Raw genomic sequence first — 24922 nt, 5'->3', positions numbered from 1 at the left:
GAACATCTGTAGCTAGGATTTTCTACAAGGTTAATAACTATCACATCATATTGGCTTTGCTTCCAATGGTTTATGTCTCCCTCTTCATTTAGATTATATAAAGAAATCCATTGCATATGGGTCCACATATTTAGCAAACAAATTATGCTCATCTACATATGTTTGGTTCATTTGGCATTAAAACCGCCTTTCAGTCCTTACAGCCATTTTTGCTCATTTTAATATGTTTCTGGGCCCTCCAGAAGGAGGGTAAATAGAAATCATGACTTCTAATGTTCCATTTTCCATCCTACCACTATAACCCCTACATTTTTCTTGAGGAAACCTTTCACTGTTAAGTCAAGGTGTTCCAAGCAGGATGCATGTGCGAAATGACCAATAAATAAAAAGTCTCCTACATCAGCTTTTCTGGTTTGATTTTTTGAAAAAATAACAAAACAAAACCAACTGTTCAGCTGCTGGTTGAATTGATCTTCTAATATATCAGGCAATCTGTAAATTCAGTTGCTGATGGTAATAGAAAAGGAGTCAATCAGTTAACCTGCACACTTTGAAATTACCACTTGTATCCAATTATTAACAAAATCTTTTGAGAACACTGTGGTACCTTCTTGGATTCTTATTGACTCTATTCCCATTCCACTAGATTCTTGTGTTTTGTTCTTTAGGTTGGAGGACAACATGATTTTGTACATCTCATGAGAAAATTGCTGCTGTGCATTATGGTGAGAGTTACAATTTCCTTCTCCCTGCCAGTACTATGCATGCTAGGGTAAAACATGCAAAAAAACTCAAAATAAAGCAAATTCCCCCTACCTCCAAAAACATAACAGAGACTGGTCTTTCTCAAAAGCATCATTTTAGCTTGAAAACACTCAGATTCATCTGTAGAGGAACCCTTCTTTTTAGGCATATTTAACATTATTCCATGCTATGATTTGCTTAATAACTATACAAAGTGCCAAGTCTAGACTCACATCTTCTTTTCTTTTCTTGTCACATATCGGGGAAAAAAAAATATTTTGACAAAACAAAATTAAGAAGTGATCCAATATCAGGAAAGAATGTTCAGCACTTTTTCTGGAGACTCTAAACTTTTTTCAAGAAAACTACTTCATATAATCCAATATTCTTCTCATATACTGTATGTGCTGGTAATTAACAAGGGCTGCTAAAAATGAGGATGAACCACTGCATATGTTACCACAGCATGAAGATCTCTCAAAACTAAATGAAATTGTTCCTCTGGTTGTTTTTTACCTTTCTGAGCAAGGACTATGGGATTATTTGCTAATGGATGGTAACACAGTACACAGAGACTTACAAATCGCTGTCATGGTAGATACGAAACTTTTTATGTGATGCTATAGAACTCTTGACAAAACAGGCTTCAGATATTGACTCACCTATAGAAGCTGCTTACCCAAGGCACCACAAAATGAGGTAGACAAGATTTACCTTGCTAGTAGTTAAACCCAATTAAATAAAGACAAATGAAAAATTTCTTATGAGAAATGTCACTGTTTTGACTGCTGAGATACTTTCAAAAGCAAATTCCACAGTATGTATGTTTATAATATTTTTAACTTGGTCATGTATACTCAAATATGAATATATGAGCTAGGATGACATGTGTGAAAAGAAATGGCCATATATGCGACATAATACCTTTCAGCATCTCCCAGCTTGTTCTAGACATGAAGGGAATGCAAATGCAATTATTAAACTCTGGCGGGTGGTTTGAAATAATGATTTAGATAAACAGTGAATGGCATTCAGGCAGATGTCTAGCAATAAACTGTGTGAAACAATGAATCAAACAGAACAATTCTAGTCAGTCAAAAATCAAATGGAAGAAGGCAAGAGAGTAAACTCACTCATTATTTCAGAAGCCATTAATTAATGAAAATGTTTTGGGGTTTTTGGTTTTTGGGATTTTTTTTAGATTTTACTAGTAAAGGTGATTTATCCAGCTGAATCCTCTCTAAGAGCTTTAGCAAACAGCCTTTGGATCCTAAGATACAAGGCACTGTTAAGATTCAAACATATATATAAGATCCTGACATATTTGGGCAGTGAAATATTCAGTGTAACACGTAAATGAGAAACTGAAAGCAAGAGAAATAATGGTATGAAAAATAGCTCAACATGAGTTCTGACACAACTTTCCACAAACACCCCTCAGACTCTATAAAATTTAGTGTTACAATGTTCCATCAAAATGGACAGAAAATATATGCTTACATGTAACAAGGCTTAAAAAGTAAAGTCAGAATGAGTACAGACAGAATGAGCTGTCCACCTAATTGGAGACAATAATTTATCTAGAGCTATCTAAAATTTAATTCCTGTCTTTGGATGCAGATGCTTAAGTAAATGAGAATGAAGAGATTGAAATTCTCATAGTAAGAGAGTAAGAGACATCAAATTCCTTAAGGATGAACAGAGTTATGATTCAGTTTAGACATTCAAAATACCTAAGCTTTTAGATAATTAGTGATGAATTGAAGAACTGTGTGATGGCTTTCAGAACAATGAGAAAAAAAGTACCAGAAAGGATGGAAAGAGAGATTTTTAGGCCATCTTCAGTTTTACACAGCATCAGGATACTACTATAATCTTAATTTAAAAAAAAAAAAAAAAAAAAGGGGTTTTTTTATTAGGTTAATCTACAAAGTAACAAGAATTAACATAAAAAGTAGTGATGGAGCAAGTGCTACAAACAGATGCATATTACGAGGTGTTTTCCTTATGGAAGAAGTCGCCAGATTTTTTTTCCTTGGTTTCCTAATAAGGCCCCACACACATCTTAACTCTGCAGAAGACAAAGTTTGACTAAACCTCCATACACACACACACACAAAATCAATTGCTTGACAGAAGAATCCAGAATTGGCCAGATGTGTTGAACTGAGCATATTTTTCTTCTTCAAAGTGCCTATGGAGATTCAGCCAATGAGAGGGTACTATATCTTCTGTTGGACTGCTAAGGCAGGTGAGTTACGAATTCTTCAGCCATCCTCAGTTAAAACATTTGAGTTGTTTTGCTGGCAGTAGTTTCTTCTTACGTTTGATGCATGGTAAGTAGTATCTGGGATGTCAGACTGATCTATCACGAATATAGCAAGGCTTTAGAGTACTGTTTTTTCCCCCTAAAATCTAAGGAGGTTATTTATGCTAAAAAGAGTAAAAGATAAGAATTTTTCTCTTATTGTAATCTCTAACAGTATTCTAATAGAGGCTATTACATAGATGCTGTGCCTGTATGTAGACTTTGGAGACCTCCTGATACTCTTGTCTCTCCTTGAACAGCTGAAGGAGATAGCATTCAGAAGTGATTCAAGAGAATCCTGAGGGGTTAGGATAAGGAGTCCATACTGAGTTGCTTATTTATTTATTAGAGATTCTATAAACTGACACTGAACGCAGAAAAATCTCTTGTGCAGGAGGTCAGAGAGATCAAAGCATCTTTCTGAATGCCAAGATGCAAAGTGAGAGATTGCTGCTTAACTCATTGCTATATGTGTCTTTCTTTTAGCCATATATCTTCCTCCACAACATTTAGACTTTACAGCACTGATTGTGATCTATGTCATAACATCTCAAAATAATTACACAGCTTAGATGATGACCGTAAGAAAGAATTATAATTCCAGTATGTTTTGCATTTTTGACATAGAAAAAAAGATGGAACACAAGATCTGTGTGCTGACCACAGAAAATTAAACATAAGTACTATTATAGATTATGCAGATTTATGGTAATATTAATGGCATACAGCACAAAAAATTCCCATTCAGTTTAATCAATTTAAAGCTGTCATCCACATTTTGTGAAAAGTGATACTCGGATGTATCTGAGCATATTTGAAATATCATATGCAAGTTTTGCTTACAACATTTACAGTGACTGCTGTCCAGGCAAGAGACTGTACAATTTCATTGCTATAACACATAGCAGTAAAAACATGTGCTTAATAATTTGCTCATGAGTGCAAAAAATTAAGATATAATTGAGGTATCTTCTTTATATTAACCTCAGTTATTTAAATTCTATTTAAGTAATAGAAATCTAAAATTAACATTTCCCAGGTCTAATATAAAGGAGAAGAAATTTAGTTCAGAAAGTAAGCTTTTCAGAACATTCTCACATAATCCTAGGATTTCTTGGTATAGCCACACAAACATATCGGCTAGAAAAGCCATTGACCAGAGAGAAAAATTCTTGTCATACAAACTGCCTGGTTCACTTATCAAAAAATCCCAGTGTTCCAGAGGCTGGCACAGTTGCCCTCTGCTCACAATAAAGATGATCTCTAGCATTAACAAGGATTTCCTTTTCAACCGGAAAAAATTGTATGAAAAGAAGCAGACTATACTGAGTCTTTTTGAAGCAATCAACTAAGGGTCATAAGCTGCAACTTGGTTTAACAGAAATAAAAATCTCTGACTTTGAAATAATTGTTATGGAACAGTTTTGGAAAGTGTGAAATTTTTGACATGCTTTTATCGTTGTCTATTTACACAGCATTTTATAGTCAAGAGACAAAATCTCCACTTGCATTATAACTGAGGCAAAACTAAATTTTTGCATTACAACTGAGGCAAAACTATCTTAAAACTGTAAGACAGTAAGAGAAGCAGATTTCAGGGTTGCCATCTGGATTGCTCTATTGGGTGATGAATCCATTCCTGAAAACACCTCATAACATATGCTGTAGTTCTCTAGGGAGGCCTCAGGAGATAAAATTCTCATAGGAAGAACGCTTGTTAAGAATAAAGGGCAAATATACTAACTTCCTACTTGAATAAATATCAACATAGTAATTTAGTAACCAGAGCTCCACAGTAACTGGTAAAGTAGTTCCCTCTCATTCTGCCATTAATTCCTTTCCATCAAGATAGTTTTCAAGGAGTAGTTTGAAAATCAATCAGACAAGCTCAAGGACAGAAATCAGCTGATCAAGAAATATGAAACAAAAATGAAGACTGATGAGATGTAAAAGGTTATGCATGCACTCCAGAGAGAGATAATGCTCAGGCGTCTGTTCAAGTCTGAAGCAGCAGGCTATTCCTAAGCTTCTTCACAAAGAAAAGATTAAGATAAATGTGTGGAGACATTTTTAAAACTCTTGTCTTCTTTTATTATGTTTTATTCCAGCTGGTAAGAGAAAAATATAATTTCATGATGAGGCAGTGTTCATTGTGCTTTTATCACTGCTTACAAGGATATGAAAAGAATAGTTGATACTAAATGCTTTGACAGCTGAAACCAGCACAAGGGCTTGACTTAGGAGAAGTAAGATAGCATAATTCTGCTGAAGGGAGGAAAAGGCAGGAAACAGTAACATACAGCATGTGGTGAAGGTGAATCAAGCCCTTTAAACTTATAACCCATGATTCAATATTAGCAATTAGGGCAGTGAGCACAGTTCAATGTATATTTACACAATATTCACTGATACTCCAGACAGCTCAGTCTAAGAAGCGTAAGAGTTCATTAGTGGACCATTTTATCCAGGGTAGTTTATCTGCTTCACAGCTGATCCGTAAAGGTGAAGTATCATGTTAAGGCAGGTGTATCGTTTCCAGTTATGAAGATAGGTCACTGAACAGTAAACTGCTTTATGACAGACATGTTCACAGCAAACAGACCTTACTACACAGAGAAATAATTAAATGTGCAGGGAATAACTTGAAATCCAATAAATTGAGTGGAAAAATAATGGATAAAAATATTTAAGGAGTTTATCCTCCAACCTGTGTTTCCAGAAAAGATCCATGAAGGCATGGATGTTAAAAATCATACGTAAAAGACTCCAAAAAATATAATACAATCATGACGAAAGCCAGTTGAAGATTAATTTGAAAGTCATTAATTGAAAGACCTATGTAAATCAAACATATTTAGCATTTTTAAAAGTATGAAACTGATTTTCTTCCTATCACCTATGCAGAATGGGAAGTATCCTGCAGTCACCAACACATTAGATTTTGCAGAGACCAAAACTAGAAAACAGCTGATTCATATACACAGACTAATGCAAAAGAAGGGACAATATGTGTCTATGACGTTGGTATACAACACTGTAAGAAATCAACCTCTTTCTTAGAAATGAAACAATGGTTTGCACCAACAGACAGAAATGAAAAGAAATTCCACTAATTGAGATTTTTCATTATGCAGATCAGAAAATCTGGTGTATTTGACAGAACTCCGAAAAGGTGTTGACATACTTTACTCCAGTCTTAGTTTTCTTTCTAATCACATGTAAAGTGTGAATTTAACTTGGATTCTAAATCAAAGAAACAAGCAAAGGCTTCCCAAAAAGGGAAGATGTTGGAATTGGAATGCAATAAGAAGTCAGATGACACAAGACACTGCTAGTTAGCATCAGAAACAGATCTATTACTGTTGCCACAAGAGAAAAAAATGCTATATGACTTTCTCAGTTCACAGAAAAGTAACAGGCTTAGTGTCAAGTAGACTGGGTTTATCTATCAGTCATCAGCCTGTATGACAAAGAAAGGAACTTTCAGAGACTAACCACCATAACTACTTAGACTCAACAATAACAACAAACAAGATTAAGAGGTTTTCATATATATGGAGAAATCACAGCCTACTATAATTTCCCACAAAGAATGACAAAGAAAACACTGTGTAGAACACATATATATACATCCTATCCACCATGCAAAATCTCTATTGCCCACATAAATAGATGACTCTTCATTTGGGGGGGGGGGGGCGGGGACGACTACAAGAGGAAAATTACATAGAAAAGCCCTCCAGCTAACAAATAAATCTCTCTGCCAGCTTTTTGTCTTGCTGAATATGCAAAGATTCCAGCTCTTTATATCTGGTTCTCAAATTAGAAGGAAAATTCAATGGTCTTTCAAATAAAGGAAAAGACTAATAAAGATTTATATTACTTCCCCCCTGCCCCAGCTCCTTTATGCCTAATATGTTACTCTGAAACTCCTTCCAGCAATTGTCTCTCAAAGATTCTTGAACCTTTTACTAATTTCTTCATCCTTCCCTAAATAGGACAATATCACTAATTAATGGATGAAATCCAAGTACCGTAACAGAACTATACTTTCCATTTTCAATGTACCAAGCTCTTACATTCCAACACTGTTTGGAAGACATGGTAAAAATCATGAAACATTTGACACAAAAATGGGAGGTTTAAATCTAAAAATAAATATTCTACACTAAATACTCTGATGAGTTGTAATTGCAAAACATCATATCATAAAAGACATACTAGTACTGCTCCAAACATAGATACACCTTATTATGAAACACATAGTAATTATTGTGAAACACTGGTAGTTAAACATTCATTATGGAAGGATTGTTGTGAAATAGAAATCTTCTTAATAAGACACTCTAGGTGGAACCTATTAATTTAGTGGCATACAGTCCAACAGTCTCATGACACCACAACTGAAAAATACATCATCAGCTGTGAATATCTAATTTATAATCTGTACTGAAAATACATAGAACTGTGCTGCAAAGTCCTCTTCACTACTAGACTTCGGTTAGCAGTATCTCCCTTTACATGACATGCATTTTGTGACTTATATTAGCAAAAGCCTTTTTTACTTTTGAATAATTTTCTTTTCTCTATTATTCAGCAGATTACATTTTTAACTTAGACCTGTTTCCTTATATGAACTATAGTGTTAGAAAATGGTATTACATAGTATTAAGTCATTCTGCATTATGAATAAAATCTTTAGATCACTTTACATAACCCTAGATCTTTTATTTCTAAATGCGTTATCAATATTTGATTGTACAAGTTAAGAGGTACTGAAAATCTCTAGATCTGAAGGCTGATATAAACTTAGGCATAAAATATGTCTACAAAAAACCAAACTCCTCTGCTCAGTATAAAGCATATTTCATATTGCTTTACAATGAAGATAATAAAGAATTTATGGTGCTGGTCACAAAAACAGACAAGTGAAAAAAATTTCAGCAATATTGGTCTACTATGTGGCGCTTCTGTTTAAATATAAACATTCTTTCCAGTTCTGCTAGTGAGACCAAGTGACCGAATAGCTTAATAATAAAAAAAAAAAAAAAGCTTAAAGAAAATGTATCTTTCCTACAAAATATGACAAGACACATTTTCAAAGCATAAGAACTCAGCCATACAACTCCTACTAACATTACTAGGAGCTGTCTGTCACAAGCACTGTGCATCGTGCTGAAAATGTCCTTCAGTGATAGCAGGGTTCCAGCTCTTGGACATACACATAAGTATTTCACGTGAGGTGTTTCACAAGATAACATTTGTGATTTATGCTCAACTGTGCTTTCAGAATTACCTGTATCACAGGAACACCTCAGAAATTAGTTTAGTCTCTGGTTATATAGTCCACTAAAATCTACTGTTCTTTCAAGAAACTTTCAACATCAGTCTGGCTCTTAAAGCAGACTTTTAAAGAAGGCACACAAGTGAAGTTAAAGAATATTCATTAAAGAATATGTTTCAGTGTTATCTATATTACTTCAATACCTCATGTACTTTCTGTACAGGTGATCTTGGTAAATTACTTTCAAACTAGTTTCTAAAAATATTACCTGTCCCCTTAGTAGAGGAATGATCCAGCTTCTCCAAAATGAAGCAGATATAGGTAGTATCAAAGAAAGATAGAGAACAACTACAGCACAATAGGAAAAGAAAAATATGTAGATTCTACTGTGTACCACAGTATGAAACCATAAAAATCTTCAGGCTAAACTGAGATTGCATTATCAAGTCAAACATATGCTTCTAAAAATCATTGCTATAGAAAAAAACCACCACCTTATTAAAGGGATAAAAGCCAATATAGTTTATACGTATTTGACTAAAAAAATATTTTAAAGTGACTACTGGGAGGAATCTGCAAAAGACATTACATTTACACTCCTGAGAATCACTGATTTACTGTTCTGAATTTTTTTTTTCCATCACAGCAAAAGTAAAAGTTACAACATGTAAGACTATATTTCTGCAGTCAGTCCTAATTATTTAACAAGGAAAAGGTAAATATAATGGGAATTTTTGACAAAAGATATTTTCCTGCTTGTCTGTGTTGAAGAAAACAGATTAAAAAAGTGAGCCCTATATATCAAATTGATTTATAATTTAACAATTTTTGTACTGAGTTCCTTAACTCCAAAAGCACAACTAAACATGCTTCCAAATATATCCCAGTCTGGGACTTTATGTAAGGTAACTCAGGGATTTTACCTAGCAAACAATTAAAAATTAAATATTGTTACCCTACTTCTCAGATACTAATCTACATAAAAGCAACTTGCTTTGTTACAGATAGAGGCCCAATTTGGACATCTAGGATTAACATGGGCAGCTAAGTACTCCATTTGAGATTAAGCACCACAGCATCAAATGAAAACAAGCTAACAAAATAAAATGTCAACCCTTGTCTTTCTAAACACAGCACAATTCAGAAAAGACATTTTGTAAACTTTCTAGTGTCTCTAAATTTGTAAATAAAAGGAGAAAGCTAGCTACTCAAGACTTAGTGACATAACAAACTAGAGGTGTAGTATGGCAGTGGAGAAAATTAATAGTGAGAACCCTCTTCATTAATTATTCTTCTGTATATCATGAAGTTAAAATATAAGAGTATGAAAGTAAGAAAATTTTTGTGACTTTTGACAATTATTAGTAAGAAAAAGATGATAACAATTGCCAAAAAAATCACAAAAGTTGACATGTTACCTGGCTATGACAAAGAGCACACAACTGACACCCAAGTAAGCCAGCAGAATATACATCCAGATATCAGGGGAGAGAGGATTCAGGAAGGAGAAGACGCCCGGGTTTGTACCATTGGGCTTGCGGTACAAAATACTTATTCCAAGAGTCATAAAGGGCTTGGAAAAGTCGATGACCTTCTCTCGAACATAGGTAATTGCCAGTGGTGCAACTGCAAGATCAGCTTTCTGTTAACAGAAATACAAAAAGAGAAACAGATCTTAAGTCAGAAGAAACAGGTTGAAGCACACAATCAGATTAGGCAAAAGACAAACTTTAAATGGAGGAAGTTTGTTCTTGTACTAGGTAGGCTGAAATTTAAAACTCTCTTCTTCCTAGAAGTACTGAAACAGATTTATTCTACTTCCTGTTTGCTAAACTGACATAGCAGCATTTAGAAAAAAATTAAAAGTGCTATTACAGGGATAAAAGCAAAGAAAAATATTGCATCTTGCAGAAAACATGAATATCCATGTCTTAAAACTTTTAAAATGTACATATCAACATATGTGTTCTCTTTGTCACTCCTTCACTGCACACTTTAGAAGGTAATATATTTGTGAAGCAGATGTGAATATGCTTGTATACGTATAGGGAAAGGGCCAGGAAGCAGTTTTACTTATTTTAGCATAAAAGTATTGGCACAAAACAAAGAACATTTTAAAATGAGAAGCGCTACGCCTGAAAGTTTGCTACAGGGAGTAAGTTCTAACAAAGTGCAACTCTCTTTATTAGTTTGCAGAAATCACTTTGAAATTTGTAGATAACTATTAATCAATTGCAGCCTTTAAAATGAAATCATACAATGGAATGTATTTTATCAATTTACATTTATTTTTACTTATTATGGCAATAATTCATAAAAGAATAGTAAATGGTCTAGACTATTTTTTATTCAAAACTTAATGGAAATCATACTGACAAGAAATCTACAACATCTACCTTTTAATCTCTGTCAACAGCTCTGAAAATGTGTGTGCATGCACATGTGTACGTATGAAAGAGGGAAGCTCAGAGTGAGATGCTATACAGTACAAGATTTGACAAGCGTAAAATAAGTATTCCTTGTGAACTATATGTAAATAAATATAGGTATGTAATGGTAGAGAATGGTATAGCTACTTGTTATCCAAGTAACATAGCTGCAAATAACACCAATTTAAGAATGCCTGTCCTAAACCAAGATCCAGAGATTTTATACCCAATAAAATCATATAACTTCATACATTTATATATTTTATTTTGCTCAGTTGGTATTGTGTACGCTGTGTAACACTCAAAATCCCCCACAATACTATAGTATTTAAATGTTCCCTTTTTTTGTTGTCTCACCTTCCACAAAGCTCTACTATAGTCTGTTGTTGTTATGAGCATTTATCATATCATTAGATCTACCCTAGTAAAGTACTTCTGTTACAATGTGAAACTCAGTTGACATTGTTTGTTTAATTTGGTAAGGGTTTACTAGTCAAAAACATGACATATATTTCATTTCCATTGGTATTCAGAACTTATAGGTATTAATCAGACCAGCAAGACTTTATTCCACAGCAGCTGAGTTTTTATGGATTGCATATTATTGATGATATTCCAGTTAATGCAGAAAGAAAACAGTAAAGTAAGAAACTAAAACTAATTTGGATTAAAAGTTATAGGTCAACACGTAGAAGTTTGAGTGACATAACAACTCAAGATACTAGTTTGAGAGGCAACTAGCAGTTCTTACCCTAAGACTCTGAAGCCAACCCACTAGAGACTGTCAGAAGATGTAGCTGCCCAAAGATAGAGAAAATAGATCTTTTGGAAGCCTACTGGCAGTTGTGAATTTTGGACTTAAAACATTAACAGAGCCTTATAGAATCACAGAATGGTTTGCGTTGGAAGCAACCTTAAAGATCATCTAGTTCCACGGGCAGGGACACCCTCCACAAGACCAGGTTGCCCAAAGCCTCATCCAACCTGGCCTTGAACACTTCCAGGGAGGGGGCAGCCACAACCTCTCTGGGCAACCTGTGCCAGTGCCTCACCACTCTAACAGTAAAGAATTTCTTCCTAATACATAATCTAAATCTACACCCTTTCAGCTTAAAACCGTTAGCCCTTGTCCTGTCCCTACAAGCCCTTGTAACCCGTCCCTCTCCAGCTTTCCTGTAGGCCCCTTCAGGTACTGGAAGGCTGCTATAAGATGTCCCCGTAGCCTTCTCTTCTCCAGGCTGAACAACTTCAACTCTCTCAGCCTGTCTTCATAGAAGAGGTGCTCCATCCCTCCAATCAGCTTCATGGTCCTCCTCTGGACTCACTGCAACAGCTCGATGTCTCTCTTGTACTGGGGACCGCAGAGCTGGACACAGTACTCCAGGTGGGGTCTCACAAGAGGGGAGTAGAGGGGCAGAATCACCTCCCTCGACCTGCTGGTCATACTATTTTTGATGAAGCCCAGGATATGGCTAATGAATAACAAATCATTTCTTTTAACAAATACTATAGGAAATCCGACCCTTTGCCCTTAGGTGAAAAGAAAATGATAAGCAGGTGAATATAGGATGTAACTATCTCCAGTGGAGCAAAGCTCTAGGGAATTTGCAGATGACATTAGAAAAATAACCAAACAAGAAATAATTCATGTCTTATATAACAGAGAATCAGATACCCCAACTTGGAAGGCACAGACACAAAATACAGGTGTATATCTTGATATCTCAAGATTTTCTTCAGAGCTTTAGTGACTGTTTCAATATTCTTGGACCAGTATATCTCCGTAAGAAAAAAAATTAAACATCTCAACAAAAATAATATCCAAAGTCTTTCCTGACTGAGGAAACAAAAAGCTACTAGAATGACAGCATAAAAATGTAATACTGCCACATGTAACCACTTTTGTTAATTAGATACATAGTATCTCAAAAATATTAAATTCTCTTGGCAATTGTTTCACTCTGAAATGGCACTACTTGAAAGGAAGAGAAATAAGGAGCCAAGTTTCCATAAGTGCAGTATCAGGGTCTTCTATACTCTCTACAATGAAGAAATACAAGTAAGAGAATTCTCTTTAGTTAATTTCTCAGAGTGAATTGGAGAGGAATGGTGTAAAATTAAAATTTTACCAATCTATGTTTATCAACATTTAGAAATGAGTACATCCTAAAATGGCTTTTTGATAAGTTCTATAACAAAGATTCTTTGTCTCATGTGGCAATGATATATGATTCTATTTTCTAAAGAAAAAAAAAAAAAAGATTTATCTGTCTGAAAGCATAATCCTAAATAGCACTTATTCTTGACCCTAGAGTACTTGAAATGAAGGCCTTTTTCTGACAGTATCCAAGGACTAGTGAGGATAAGCCAGCTGCTGCAGAGAAAAATTCTGCACGAACTAAAGGTTACAATAGTAATTAGAAACAAAGACAACAAAGACATTCCAACATAAGGTACTATCTTGAGCAAAATGGAAAAGTTGTACAGCAACCCAAACAGCAGCCATACCATATGATGGAGCATGCTGCAGACAATAACGGCAATGGTAGATAGCAGAGACTGGAGAAAAATACTCCTCACAATAAATTCTTACTTTAATTATTTCAAGTGTGAGGAAATCACAATCCTGCATTCACTCCGCCATTCAAAGACATGACATGATAAACTGGAGAATGGCACTCACATTCTGCATTCATCTTGACAGTTTTTCAAAGAGAGGTTCCCTAGCAAGGAAGAGAATGTCCAGGACAAGAGGGAGGAAGAAACAGAATTTATCATACAGGACACTTTTCAAAGTCAACTGAACCACTGACAGTTATTCCTACCCTGCTTTCTCAAAGTGCATCAGATATTCTGAGCATTACTTTTAACAGTACATTCTCAGTAGTACTTGATGTACCATTTTCACCCTCCATTTTAAAAGATAATGATATTTTATCCTTTCATATGCACTCTCAGTATGGTCTACTTTCTACATTACTGCATAACTCTGTGAGCAGAGATTGCTAGACCTTCCCTTCTTTTTGTGCCATATGAGGACTGCACATACTCTCTTCACCATCTTGTAAAGGTTTCCCTGCGTTGCTGTCATGTGCAGCTGTACTATGTTCGCTCACCAATAAACAACTCAAGGTATACACAAAATATTTCTGCTACAGAAGCCCCTAAGGCATGCTAAAATCCTCTTCATTTGCTTCTTCATTTACTTTTTACTTCCAAGCAGCTTGTTGACTGACTATTTTCCATAAAGTAAAATTTAAAGAAAAAAAGAGGACTTTTTTTTCAGTTGCATAGGGCTGGAATTCGGTACATAACCTCTATGAAGACAAATTTTTAACTTACAATGAATTCAATCTATGCATGCAGCTACAAATAACTTCAGTAAGAAATCTGCACATGAACGTTCAGTAGTGCATGAGCCATAGCAGTTATAGTAAGTTGGTATTTGTAGATTCTGATATTTTGTATTTGAAACTTAACTCTATAAAATATAACCCTGAGAAACTGCCACATTAATTTTTGGGGAAAGTGAACTTTGAAAGCGTTTAATAGCTTCTACTAAACACTGATTGAATTTTCTTTTGATGATCCTTTTCTGAAAAATTTTTGTCTCACCTATTTTACTCAAAGGAATAAGAAGTTTAAATACAATCTAGACACAGCAACCACGAAATGGCTACTAATTATTTTTAATTAGACTCTACAACTACATTCCCTTTGGAGAAAATGCATCCCTAAGCTAAACAGAGGAAGGCTAATGCCCAGCTTCAATTCTTTAAACCCATCTAACGGGCTCTTAATGCACAAAGAGCTTATGCATTATTCCTGTTCACAGAAGTGCATTTCTCTGTCACTGACTTGGAAAACTAAGATGTGTAGTTTGGATTTAAGCTTGTAATCTGTCCTAACCTGGCTTGTTCATGCTGCTACATTACAGAAAATGTTATGCCCTGTGAAAAGCTTTGGGTCTTGACACAAGTTCTTAATTTCCTTTTGAAACCACTAGGACTTTATCAGGGCTTTATTGCTATTTTTTATTTTAACTAGCCACTTAACATTATTTTGATATAATTTGTTTTTCATGTTTTTCTACTACCTTTCACAGGATCATAGAACAATTCGGGTGGGAAGAGACATCAGGAGGTCTCTAGTCAAACCTCCTCTTCAAAGCAGGGTCATTTATATGATCAGACCAGGTTGCTCTGGGCTTTACCCAGTCAGTTTTGAAAACCTCCAGGGATGGAGATGACATAACCTCTCTGCGTAACCTGTTCCACGGCTTGTCCGTCCACATAGTGAAAACATTTCTACAGACAAGTAGTAGAGCAGGTTACTTAGAGAGGTTAGGCAATTTCCATCCTTGGAGGTTTTCAATTTATGCCTGGCATAAATTGCCTTTTGTCTTCCTGCCAGGCACCACTGTGAAGAGCCCAGATGCATCTTCTTGATAACCTCCTAACAGGTCCTAGAAAGCCGCTGCTAGAAATTGTTACCTTTGCCAAATGGAAATAACATACCATAAAGTCCAAAACAAGTCTAGGCTACATAGCTGAGTTTAGATGTCATGCCTTCTTGTGGGATCCTGACTTGTATCGTTTAAGATTAATTGCTAATAATATAATATATAAATGCAACTTTAGCAGTTGTTTATCAGCATAATAAAGTAACATATGATGACAGTTTCAATAGGTACGGGCTCAAGTTACGCATTTGTTTCTAACTGCTGAGCTGCATCTCAGTATTTACTGTTCAGCAACAAAAAGTTACTGAAAGGCAGTTTACTCAGATTCATTTTACTGACTCTCAGTAAAATTTCATAGCTGTTTCATTTCTGTAGACATCCTTATGTCAGCATGGCTAATAGTTTTCTTGGCAAAGTCTTGGACAGCTATGGTAACTAATGGTTGTGTCAACTACAAGACGTCAAGTGTCTAGAGGAGGATCCTGATCTAGTAACCGAGATCATCTAGAGATCTAGATGTAAATAAATAAATAAATAAATAAATTCTGCAGAGGAAATTTGCCTGCTGTCCACTATTACAGAAACAACTTGCTGTATGAATTCAACTAGACAAAAACATTTGGAATCCTTCCTATAACAGCTTTTAATTAGGATGGAAAAGATCTTTTGATCAACCTAACAGTGTCTAGAACTGACTTTTGGTATTGTTTTCGGTTTGCTCCTTTGTCAGTCTCTGAATGTTTAGTCAAGGAAAAATATTAGTATTAAAACTGTCAGGAACTCTGTAATAAGTAAATTTACATTATTTCCTTTTATTCAAGCTTAGTAAACCTAGGATTTTTTCTAGCCCATTCTCATTTAGCTATGCCAGCGCAGATCAGATTTAATAGCTGAATAGATGTAATATGAGTACCCATTGAAAATAGTCAAAAAGTTTCTATCTGTTGATTTATAGGACACTGTTTTACTAAAGTATTTTTCACCAACTTTGTTTTAATCAACAGTTACACAAATAGTATGTAAGAGAGCTAGAGGTAGTGAACCACAAAACTACACTTAGCAGGAAGGTGGATGACAATAAGTTAAAACGATAAGAAAATCTCAGCTTTAATCCTTATCACTTCACTCCAGTAGAGTTTTCCACAAAGGGCTCTTCTAATGGTTAGAAGAACGAGATTCACATACCCACAGAAAGGGCAAACTGCCAAAGACAGTATTTACAAGACTGTAGACATTGTAGCTCAGGGTTCAGGAAAGGAAAACTCCCTCCATAATTAAAAAAAAAAAAAAAAATAAGATTACTTAAATTAATTACAGTGTTACAGATCTTCTTTACAATTATCACACTCTTTTTTTTTTTTCCCAAAATTGCATTCTTGTGCCAGAGATGGTTACTGAATATGAAAATTACTGGACACCATGCTCCAGTACAGCTTCCTGAAATAAAATACAGAGGTAACATTGATTCCTTGTCGTAGCTAGCATTTTTATCATTATACTTTCCAGATTTACTGCAGCTCCCTGGAAGTGGTTTTTTCATGTTGTTAACCAGCTGTGTCACCTATACTTACAGTTACTGCACTCAGGACAAAAAAAGCCCACACTTTTTAATTTTGATGTAAATTCTATTCTCAAATATATGGGTTTTTATCAAATTGTTTCAGTGAATTCATTTCCTCATGCAGTCAACTTTGGCTTGTGTCAAATTTGACTTGCTCCCACTTTTCTGTATCACTTTTTCATTTGCAATTTTTTACATAGGAATCAAAATGATTAATAATGTTTTTGCTTATCATTTGGATGGGAGTAGATCACTGCAGGATATACTATCTCTGATTAACAGTTCTTGACTGAGAACTTTTTGAAATCTATGATTTCATCAGCTTAATTAATTAATGGGATAAAACCCATTAAAATGGACAAAATCAACCTCCTGTACACTCATCCAATCCAGGTGAATTTTGATGCGGCCATCACAAGAACTAGACTTTATTTTAAAAAGAATCCACACACTGAAATTCTCAATAAATCATTAAATTCCAGTGTCTTAGGCTTTAAATAAAAATTATTATTACTATTATTATCATCAGCAGCAATAACAAAAAATAGTCTTTTTAGAGAACTCCATCATATATTAAATAAAAACAGAAGTGTTTTTATATTATGTATATTCTCAAACCATTATATATCATGCAATAGTTTACATGTGCCATAATTATAAAAGAATAGCTAATACAGTATGTATTTTATTACCAAAAAATATTATCACAAATCTAAGGAAGAAAAATGTTAGCAGTGTTTTTAGGCACTAGATCCTAATTTAGTTCTGCTCTGCCTACGGTATATTTAAGCTAACTCATTTGAAAAACTTGTTACATTTATTTAAATTCAATAAAGCTTATCCAAGCTCTAGGCATTATTTAAATACTGAAGATACCAGGATAAACTTATTAACAATCAGCTTTAATAAAAACAAGATGCAAATCCTAACAATGAAATCTGTGGTGGCTGAGTTAAAATGTTTCTGATATTTACAAGATGGAATCTATGAAACATTTAAAAATGTCATTACTGTTATAATTTATTCCTCGTATTATATGAAGTTCTGCTTCATTTTGGAAGACAAGGATCAACAAAGGGGTACAAATACATAATGAACAGGAACACAAATATAACAAGAAAAAGCATTGATATATGATAGGCAGACATAGACAAATTTGTAGCCTAACTACTGCCCAAGTAAAAAGTGGATAGATAGTTAAGTAACAACATTTATGGATGACACTAAGTTATCCAAAGTAGAAAGACTATAAGATAATTGCTCTATGTCAACCTGCACAAAAAGAAGTGGAGGGCAGTAAATAAAAAGAGCTCAGAACAAGAAACAAGGAAATGATTCTTCACATTAAGTATAATGAAGCTGTAAAACTCCTTGCTTTTGGAACCTGTGGATATCAATATTTTAAATGTTTTCAAATAATTGAAGAAAATTCATGAATACTATTTTATACCAAAAAAACTCAAACACAACCCCCTCCCCCCCCCCCCCCCCCCAAAAAAAAAACAAACCCCACCCTATCTTATAGTTCAGTAGGACCCTATCCACAATTGCTGATGGGGTAAATATCACTACATCTGTTCATCCTCATACAATTTTCTTGACATTTCTTGCTGGTTAAACAGGAAGTCAGGATACTGGGCAAAATAAGTTTTTACTGTCAACAGCTATGGGGTGGGGGGAGCAGTCTACACAGACACAGTTTTACATCAATAAATATTTACATCTTTTACCTACCATTATAAAACTATGAAGGATACATTGCAGCTTCATACAAGTGTGTATTTTGCATCCAGTTAAGTTTCAAATTTCATGCATACCTTCGCACTTGAACATGTTTCTTAACATATTTTGAAGAGGGAGCAATAGCTCACAAAAAATTATGGATTGGTTATGTTTAGTTTCAAAAATAGATTTTGCATTATGTTTTACACTATAATCCATGACAGTTTAGCTGAACCTCATACATTAAATGGAAGGGATTACAGGCCATGTATGTCTGCACAGAGAGGGGTGTGTTTGAGGTGAGACAGAGAGAGAGGTGATGCAGAGTTCTTTCTGGATCTCAGTAAGAAAGGCCTGACAACAAATGGCTTAATAAATGGTCTGTTTTAACAAGATATAATAAAAAGAGGAATATGATGCCGAATAAATCTCACATCCCTTCTGATGCAGGGAACCTTGTTTCTGTGCAGCATTGGACGGATCCCAGATGGATCTTCCCCCCGCACGCTGTGCAGATCCTGTCTGTGGAGAGGCTCCTCCTTCCTCTCATGCCATGGTGCCTTTTGTTTTGTGTAATGAATAGAATCGTATATCTTCTCCTGACAGGCTGGAGTGATACACCAGTATCTGCTTATCTCATACAAACTTCATAGATGGAGATCCACAAGTTTAGTATGAGAAGCAGTGGAAGGAGGGAGTCTTACAGCAGCAAGACAGCCGTGTTTTGGCTATAGAATGCAGAATAAACAGATAGACGGTTTCTACACACAATTTTGAAAGCCACAGTGCCCAGACTGAGACCTTTTGCTTCATTACCCGTGAAGTGAATATTGAAGTTGACACCCTACGTATGATAATGAGCTAAAAGGAGTACATGCTAAACATATTTGACTATAGTACTCGACTCTCCACCCAAATCATGTTAAACATCACCCCTGGGAGGGAACAACTAAGGTTGGAGTATAAAGGATATTGAGTAAGTTACCCCTGGGAGGGAGAGAAGAAATTGAAGACCCCAAAGAGGCAGTCAACGAGCTGTGCTCCTTCTCCTCCACCCAAGATAGGGGTGCCTTCTTGGTAAGCATTGTGATTTCACCTTTTTGGTGAGAATACCCGGGATAGTATTTTGCTAGCATTATAATTATATGTTAGCGCTATTGCAGTAAGTGCATTTATTGACAGCAATTCCAAACTCTTTATATCTGTCACTTTAATAAACTTTCTATTAGTTTCAGCTTTGTGAAACTGTCTCAGTGAAAGTCCTTTAGGGGGCTCTGACAGGCAAACATTGATTCTGATAAGTGGCTACACACATAATCCTTTAGACATAAACCATTGACCAAGTCTGGGACTAAGACTGGACCTAGCTGCACCTAGGGTCGTCTCTGAGAAGGAGATTAGAAAGCACAGGGATTCTTTCTGAACCTCATGACTCAACGGGAGGGCATCCCTCAGCCACACATCAGACTTGTACCCTTCACATGACAATCATCTATCCCCACATTCAGGCAGTCAAGAATAGATGGCAGGAGGCCTGCATGAAAAAGGAGCTCCTGACAAAACTTAGACATAAGAAAGAATAATAGAGGTGGAAGCAGGAACAGGTGACCCATGAGGAATACAGCAACACTATCCAGGCATGCAGAGACAGGATTAGGATAGCCAAAGCCCATCTGGAGTCAAATAATCTGAGGAACATCAAGGGCAAGAAGGGCTACTACAAGTACTTAAGCAACAAATGGAAGACTAGAGAAATGCAGAACTGCTGCTAAATGGGGAAGGGAACCTGGTGATAAAGGACATGGAGAAGGCCAAGGTACTCAATCCATGCTTCACCTCAATCTTTACTGGTAAAAAGACTGGTCTTCAGAAATCCCAGGTCTCTGAGACTATGGGGCAAGTCTGGAGCAAGACAGATTTACCCCTTAGTGGAGGAGGATCAGGTGAGGGAACATGTAAACAAACTACACATACCGAAGTCCATGGTACCTGATAGGATGCACCTATGAGTGCTAAGGGAGCTGGCTAATATCAGCCAATCTCAATTATCTTTCAAAGGTTGTGGAGATCAGGGGAGGTTCCTGAGGACTGAATGAAAATAAATGTCAGTCCTGTCTTCAAGACAGGCCATTCAGCATCAAATTAATTCCTGGGAAAGTGATGGAGCATATACTCCTGATACTAAGGACAAGAAGATAATTGAACATTACCAGTGTGGATTTATAAAGGGGTAATCTTGTCTGACCAACCTGATATCTTCCTACAATGAAATGACTGGCTTTGGTGGGTGAGTAGAGAGCACTGAATGCTGTTTACCTTGACTTTAGCAAGGTTCTCAACACTGTCTTCTGTAACAACCTCGGAGACAAACTGGCGAAATACAGACTAGATAAGTGGATGATGAGGTTACATGAAAACTGGCTGAGTTGTTGAACTCAAAGGGCTGTGATTAGTGACATGAAGTCCAGCTGAAGATCAGTCACTAGTGGTGTACTCCAGGGGTCAACACCAGCACCAATACTAACATATGAATATTAACATATTCATTAATTAGCTGGATGAGGGGACAGAGTGTGCCTTCAAAAAGTATGCAAATTACACAAAACTGGGAGGTGTGGCTGGCAGACCAGAAGGTTATGCTGATATTTAGAAGGACATCAACAGGCTAGAGAAATAGGCAGATTGGAACCTCATGAAGTTCAAACAAGGAAAATGCCAAATACTGCACCTGGGAAGAATAAACCAGGCACCAGTACTAATTCTGGAAGGATGGTGACCAGCTGGGCTGCATTAGGCAGAAGTATTGCCAGCAGGTTGCCAGAGGTGATCCTTGATGTCTGCTCAGCACTGGTGAAACACATCTGGAGTGATGGATCCAGATCTGGGCTCCCTGGTACAAGAGAGACATGGACATACTGGAATGAATCCAGCAAAGGGCTACGGAGATGATTAAGAGATTGGAGTACCTGCATTATGAGAGACTTGAGAGAGCTGGGACTGCTTAGCCTGGAGAACAGAAATCTCAGGGGAATCTGATGAATGAACACAAATAACTGAAGGGGGGAGGGGAAGTACAGAAGACAGAGCCAGACTCTTCTCAATGGTATCCAGTGAAAAAAAAGAGGTAATGGGCACAAACTGAAATGCAGGAAATTCCATTTGAACATTAAAAAAACCTTTTTATGGTAGGAATGGTCAAACACTGGAGCAGGTTGCCCAGATTGCGGAGTCTCCATCCCTAGGGACAGTCAAGACCTGATGGGACATGGCCCTGGGCAACCTGCTCTAGTTAGCTATTCTTTGAGCAGGAATTTGGACTAGGTAATCTCTAGGTTCAGTTGCAACCTCAACAGTTCTTTGATTCTGTAGTGTAAGTAATTTCTCTTTCCAATTCTCTACACACATCTCTGTAACAAAACTGCAATTTTATTTCTATTCTGGATGCAGACAGAGCAAGAAAGTTTGCAACTAGTGAAACTATGTTTGGCATATACTATCCTAAAACATTCTGTAATATTGCTGGTTTCCTGTTAAGCTAGAAGCAGTTAAATAAATAGATAAAATAATTTTTAAAATTACAAAGATAACCAGAAATTGCTCAGATATTACAGGAATTTAAATACTAAAATATGGCATCTACCTTATTTATCTTATTTCTACATTACTGGCTTACAGTGGGGAATTAAGAGAAAAAGAAAAATATTCTTGTCTGATGGCTACACTACAGAACAATTTTTTAAAGATACTTCAAACTCGTAAATTTAAACATTTAAATATAGCAAATAATTCAACAGAAGTTCTAGAGATAACACGATATCAAGTTAGATAGAGGACTACTTAGTCTAGAATTGAAACGTGTTATTTCTCAGTCTCACACAGCATGGTTGGTACAATGACACTCTTTGCTGGTGCCTGGTTCTTGTTTTCTGATTCAGGCACACTTGAGTGACATCTGAAATCATGATCCCGCTGTAATCCAAGCTGTTACTACTCTTTCAGCAAAACTCTATCACCTTTATGCAGGTCTCTAATAGCAAGAGGATTAGAATCTTAGAATAATTTAGGTTGGGAAGGAACTTTAAGATCATTGAATCCAGCCGTTAATCTAATACTACCAAGTCCACTGCTAAACCATGTCCCTAAGCACCACATACACACAGCTTTTAAATACCTTCAGGGATGGTGACTCCACCACTTCCATGGGCAGCCTGTTCCAATGTTTGTCAACCCTTTTGGAGAAAAAATTTTTCCTAATATCCAATGTAAACCTTCTCTGGCACAACTTGAGGCCAGAGCAATGACACTGTGCTTCTATGGTGGCTTTTCCTAACTGAACTGTCTATTGTTACACTGCAACAATAGTATAAGTGTAGATCTTACACTAGTTTTGATTTTACTTTTTGGAATTATGAAATACTACAGTATTTCAATAGTTCTTATGAGGGCCAGAAGGATCATTTTGAAACTAACTTGAAAATCATAAGACATGGAAATGACAGGGCTGAATGCTGCATATGACATTTTGAAAGAACTCAATTACTTTTCTATTCAGGTAAACAAAGTTTAAAAACTAATGAAGATAATCAACTACCATGCATTTGAAGAATGACTTGAGGATTTGCATATAACAAGATTTTGATACATTTTTGACAAGACTCTTATTCTAGAATACACGTAGCATTCTTAAAATATCAATCCACATAACAAAAATATCTAACAAAACATATCTGTGTAAGTCTCAGTATGTCACTTATTTACCTAATATCATGAATTAAAAAAAAAAAAAAACCTAACAGGCCTCTATACTGTTTCACAGTTTTTATTGGCACTTTATGAGTACTGTGCCCCACACATCCACACAAAAATATACATTCATTCTTTACAAGCACCTATATGCAGTCATTGGTATGCATATATGTGTGTGTGTGTATATATATATTTGTTTCACACTAACATACATTCTCAGGAAGTGAAGTTACTCATCGTTGGAAGTTACCACACATTACTGCTAATCAGCTCGCAGAGGCCAGGAAATAACAGGATAAAAATTGACTGTGCAAACCAATTTCAAGCTATTGTGATAAAGTTTTCTTCCCAACACACATTTGGTGTATTTTGGACTTCAGTAAGGCTGCACTGGCAGTTTCTTTTTTGTTTTTTAACCCTGAATGTTCAACTTTTGTATAACTTTCTTAAAAAAATGAATTATCTTTGATGCTGTAAGAACAACAGATCAGAATTAATATCTTTCAGTTCCTCAAACAGTATGGGTGATGTGTTTTGGGCATCATTCCCAGGGACACATCTCCTGCCAGCACATCCTGAAACTGTTTCACTAAAATGCTATTTTGCTGAAAGTTGACATACTCCAGGATTCCACAGTTCCTGCTCCCTACCTTCCATCATTCCATGATGAGCAAACGACAAATTGCAGCACAGACCTTTTGAACATTTTTTTTTTGTAGCTTTTAGTGTCAGTAATGATATTAAGAATTCATTTGGTTGTGTTATTTGTACTTCATGAATACACCTCTAGCTGATTTATATAAGTCCCCTGCAAGTCTTTCAAAATCCTTCTGCTACCACTTCCAAATGAAGAAAATCCAAGCAGAGGTTAAGTAGCAACATTTCTTATGAACATGTTCAGAGTGTGCCATGTTCAGAGTTATGAGTAGAATTTATGAATTCCTGATCTACTTCAAGCATGCAATCAAAGTCCTTAATCATTACTTCTGGGAGGAACGAGGTTAAAATAAGATCTGAGTAGGCAGAGAGGAGGACTAAGAGAAGATTGGGAAAACTGTTACTTATCAACTTTCCCTGTACAGCTGAACTTATTTTAATCTTTGCAGTGATCACGTACTGTACACTGAAGTATAGATATTGTAGAACCAGACTGAATGAACAGATTCACAATAAGCTGTAAAAATAACTTGCTGACGATTTGACATGAAAAACAGAATTGCAAATCACCTCCTTGGAGGAAAAGCACATATTTGAATAGAGAAGTTGTTTCATCAATTTTCTCCAGGTAATTTAATTTCTATTAAATGAGGGCAACCCCAACGACCAACCTTTTATGAACCAGAAGAGACAGAATAAAAATGCAGACACATGAATTTACCTAATAAAAAGGATAAGTCCCAGTGGAAATTAACACTGCTATTAGAGAATTCTAATTTTCACATATATTTCACTTCAGCAGAAATATACACAGAAACAATAATCCCCGTGTTATTTTCTGCTGTTCTTCACTATCATTATAGCAACAAAAGTGATTGTAAAGATCAGATAACTGTATGAGGGTATGAAAAAAGTAACACTTTTATGAATACAGCCCTGGCCCTGGATTCAATCAGTTCCTAATCATTGCTGTAAGCATAGATGACGCTTGAGCTAAAGAGTTATCTTT

The 24922-nt window shown here is 35.8% G+C and overlaps 1 protein-coding gene across 1 annotated transcript in view; it reads right to left on the bottom strand.

The window, feature by feature from the left end:
* GRIK2 (glutamate ionotropic receptor kainate type subunit 2) overlaps window positions 1-24922 on the bottom strand; it is a 431194-nt gene that overhangs the window by 136457 nt on the left and 269815 nt on the right. The window contains exon 12 of the mRNA XM_054822179.1: window positions 9755-9978. Within this exon, the coding sequence (XP_054678154.1) occupies window positions 9755-9978 (224 nt within the window). The remainder of the gene's footprint in view (window positions 1-9754; window positions 9979-24922) is intronic.

The sequence above is a fragment of the Grus americana genome, chromosome 3 (assembly GCF_028858705.1).
Source record: "Grus americana isolate bGruAme1 chromosome 3, bGruAme1.mat, whole genome shotgun sequence".
NCBI lineage: Eukaryota > Metazoa > Chordata > Aves > Gruiformes > Gruidae > Grus > Grus americana.
This window is presented reverse-complemented; position numbering and strand designations above follow the sequence as displayed.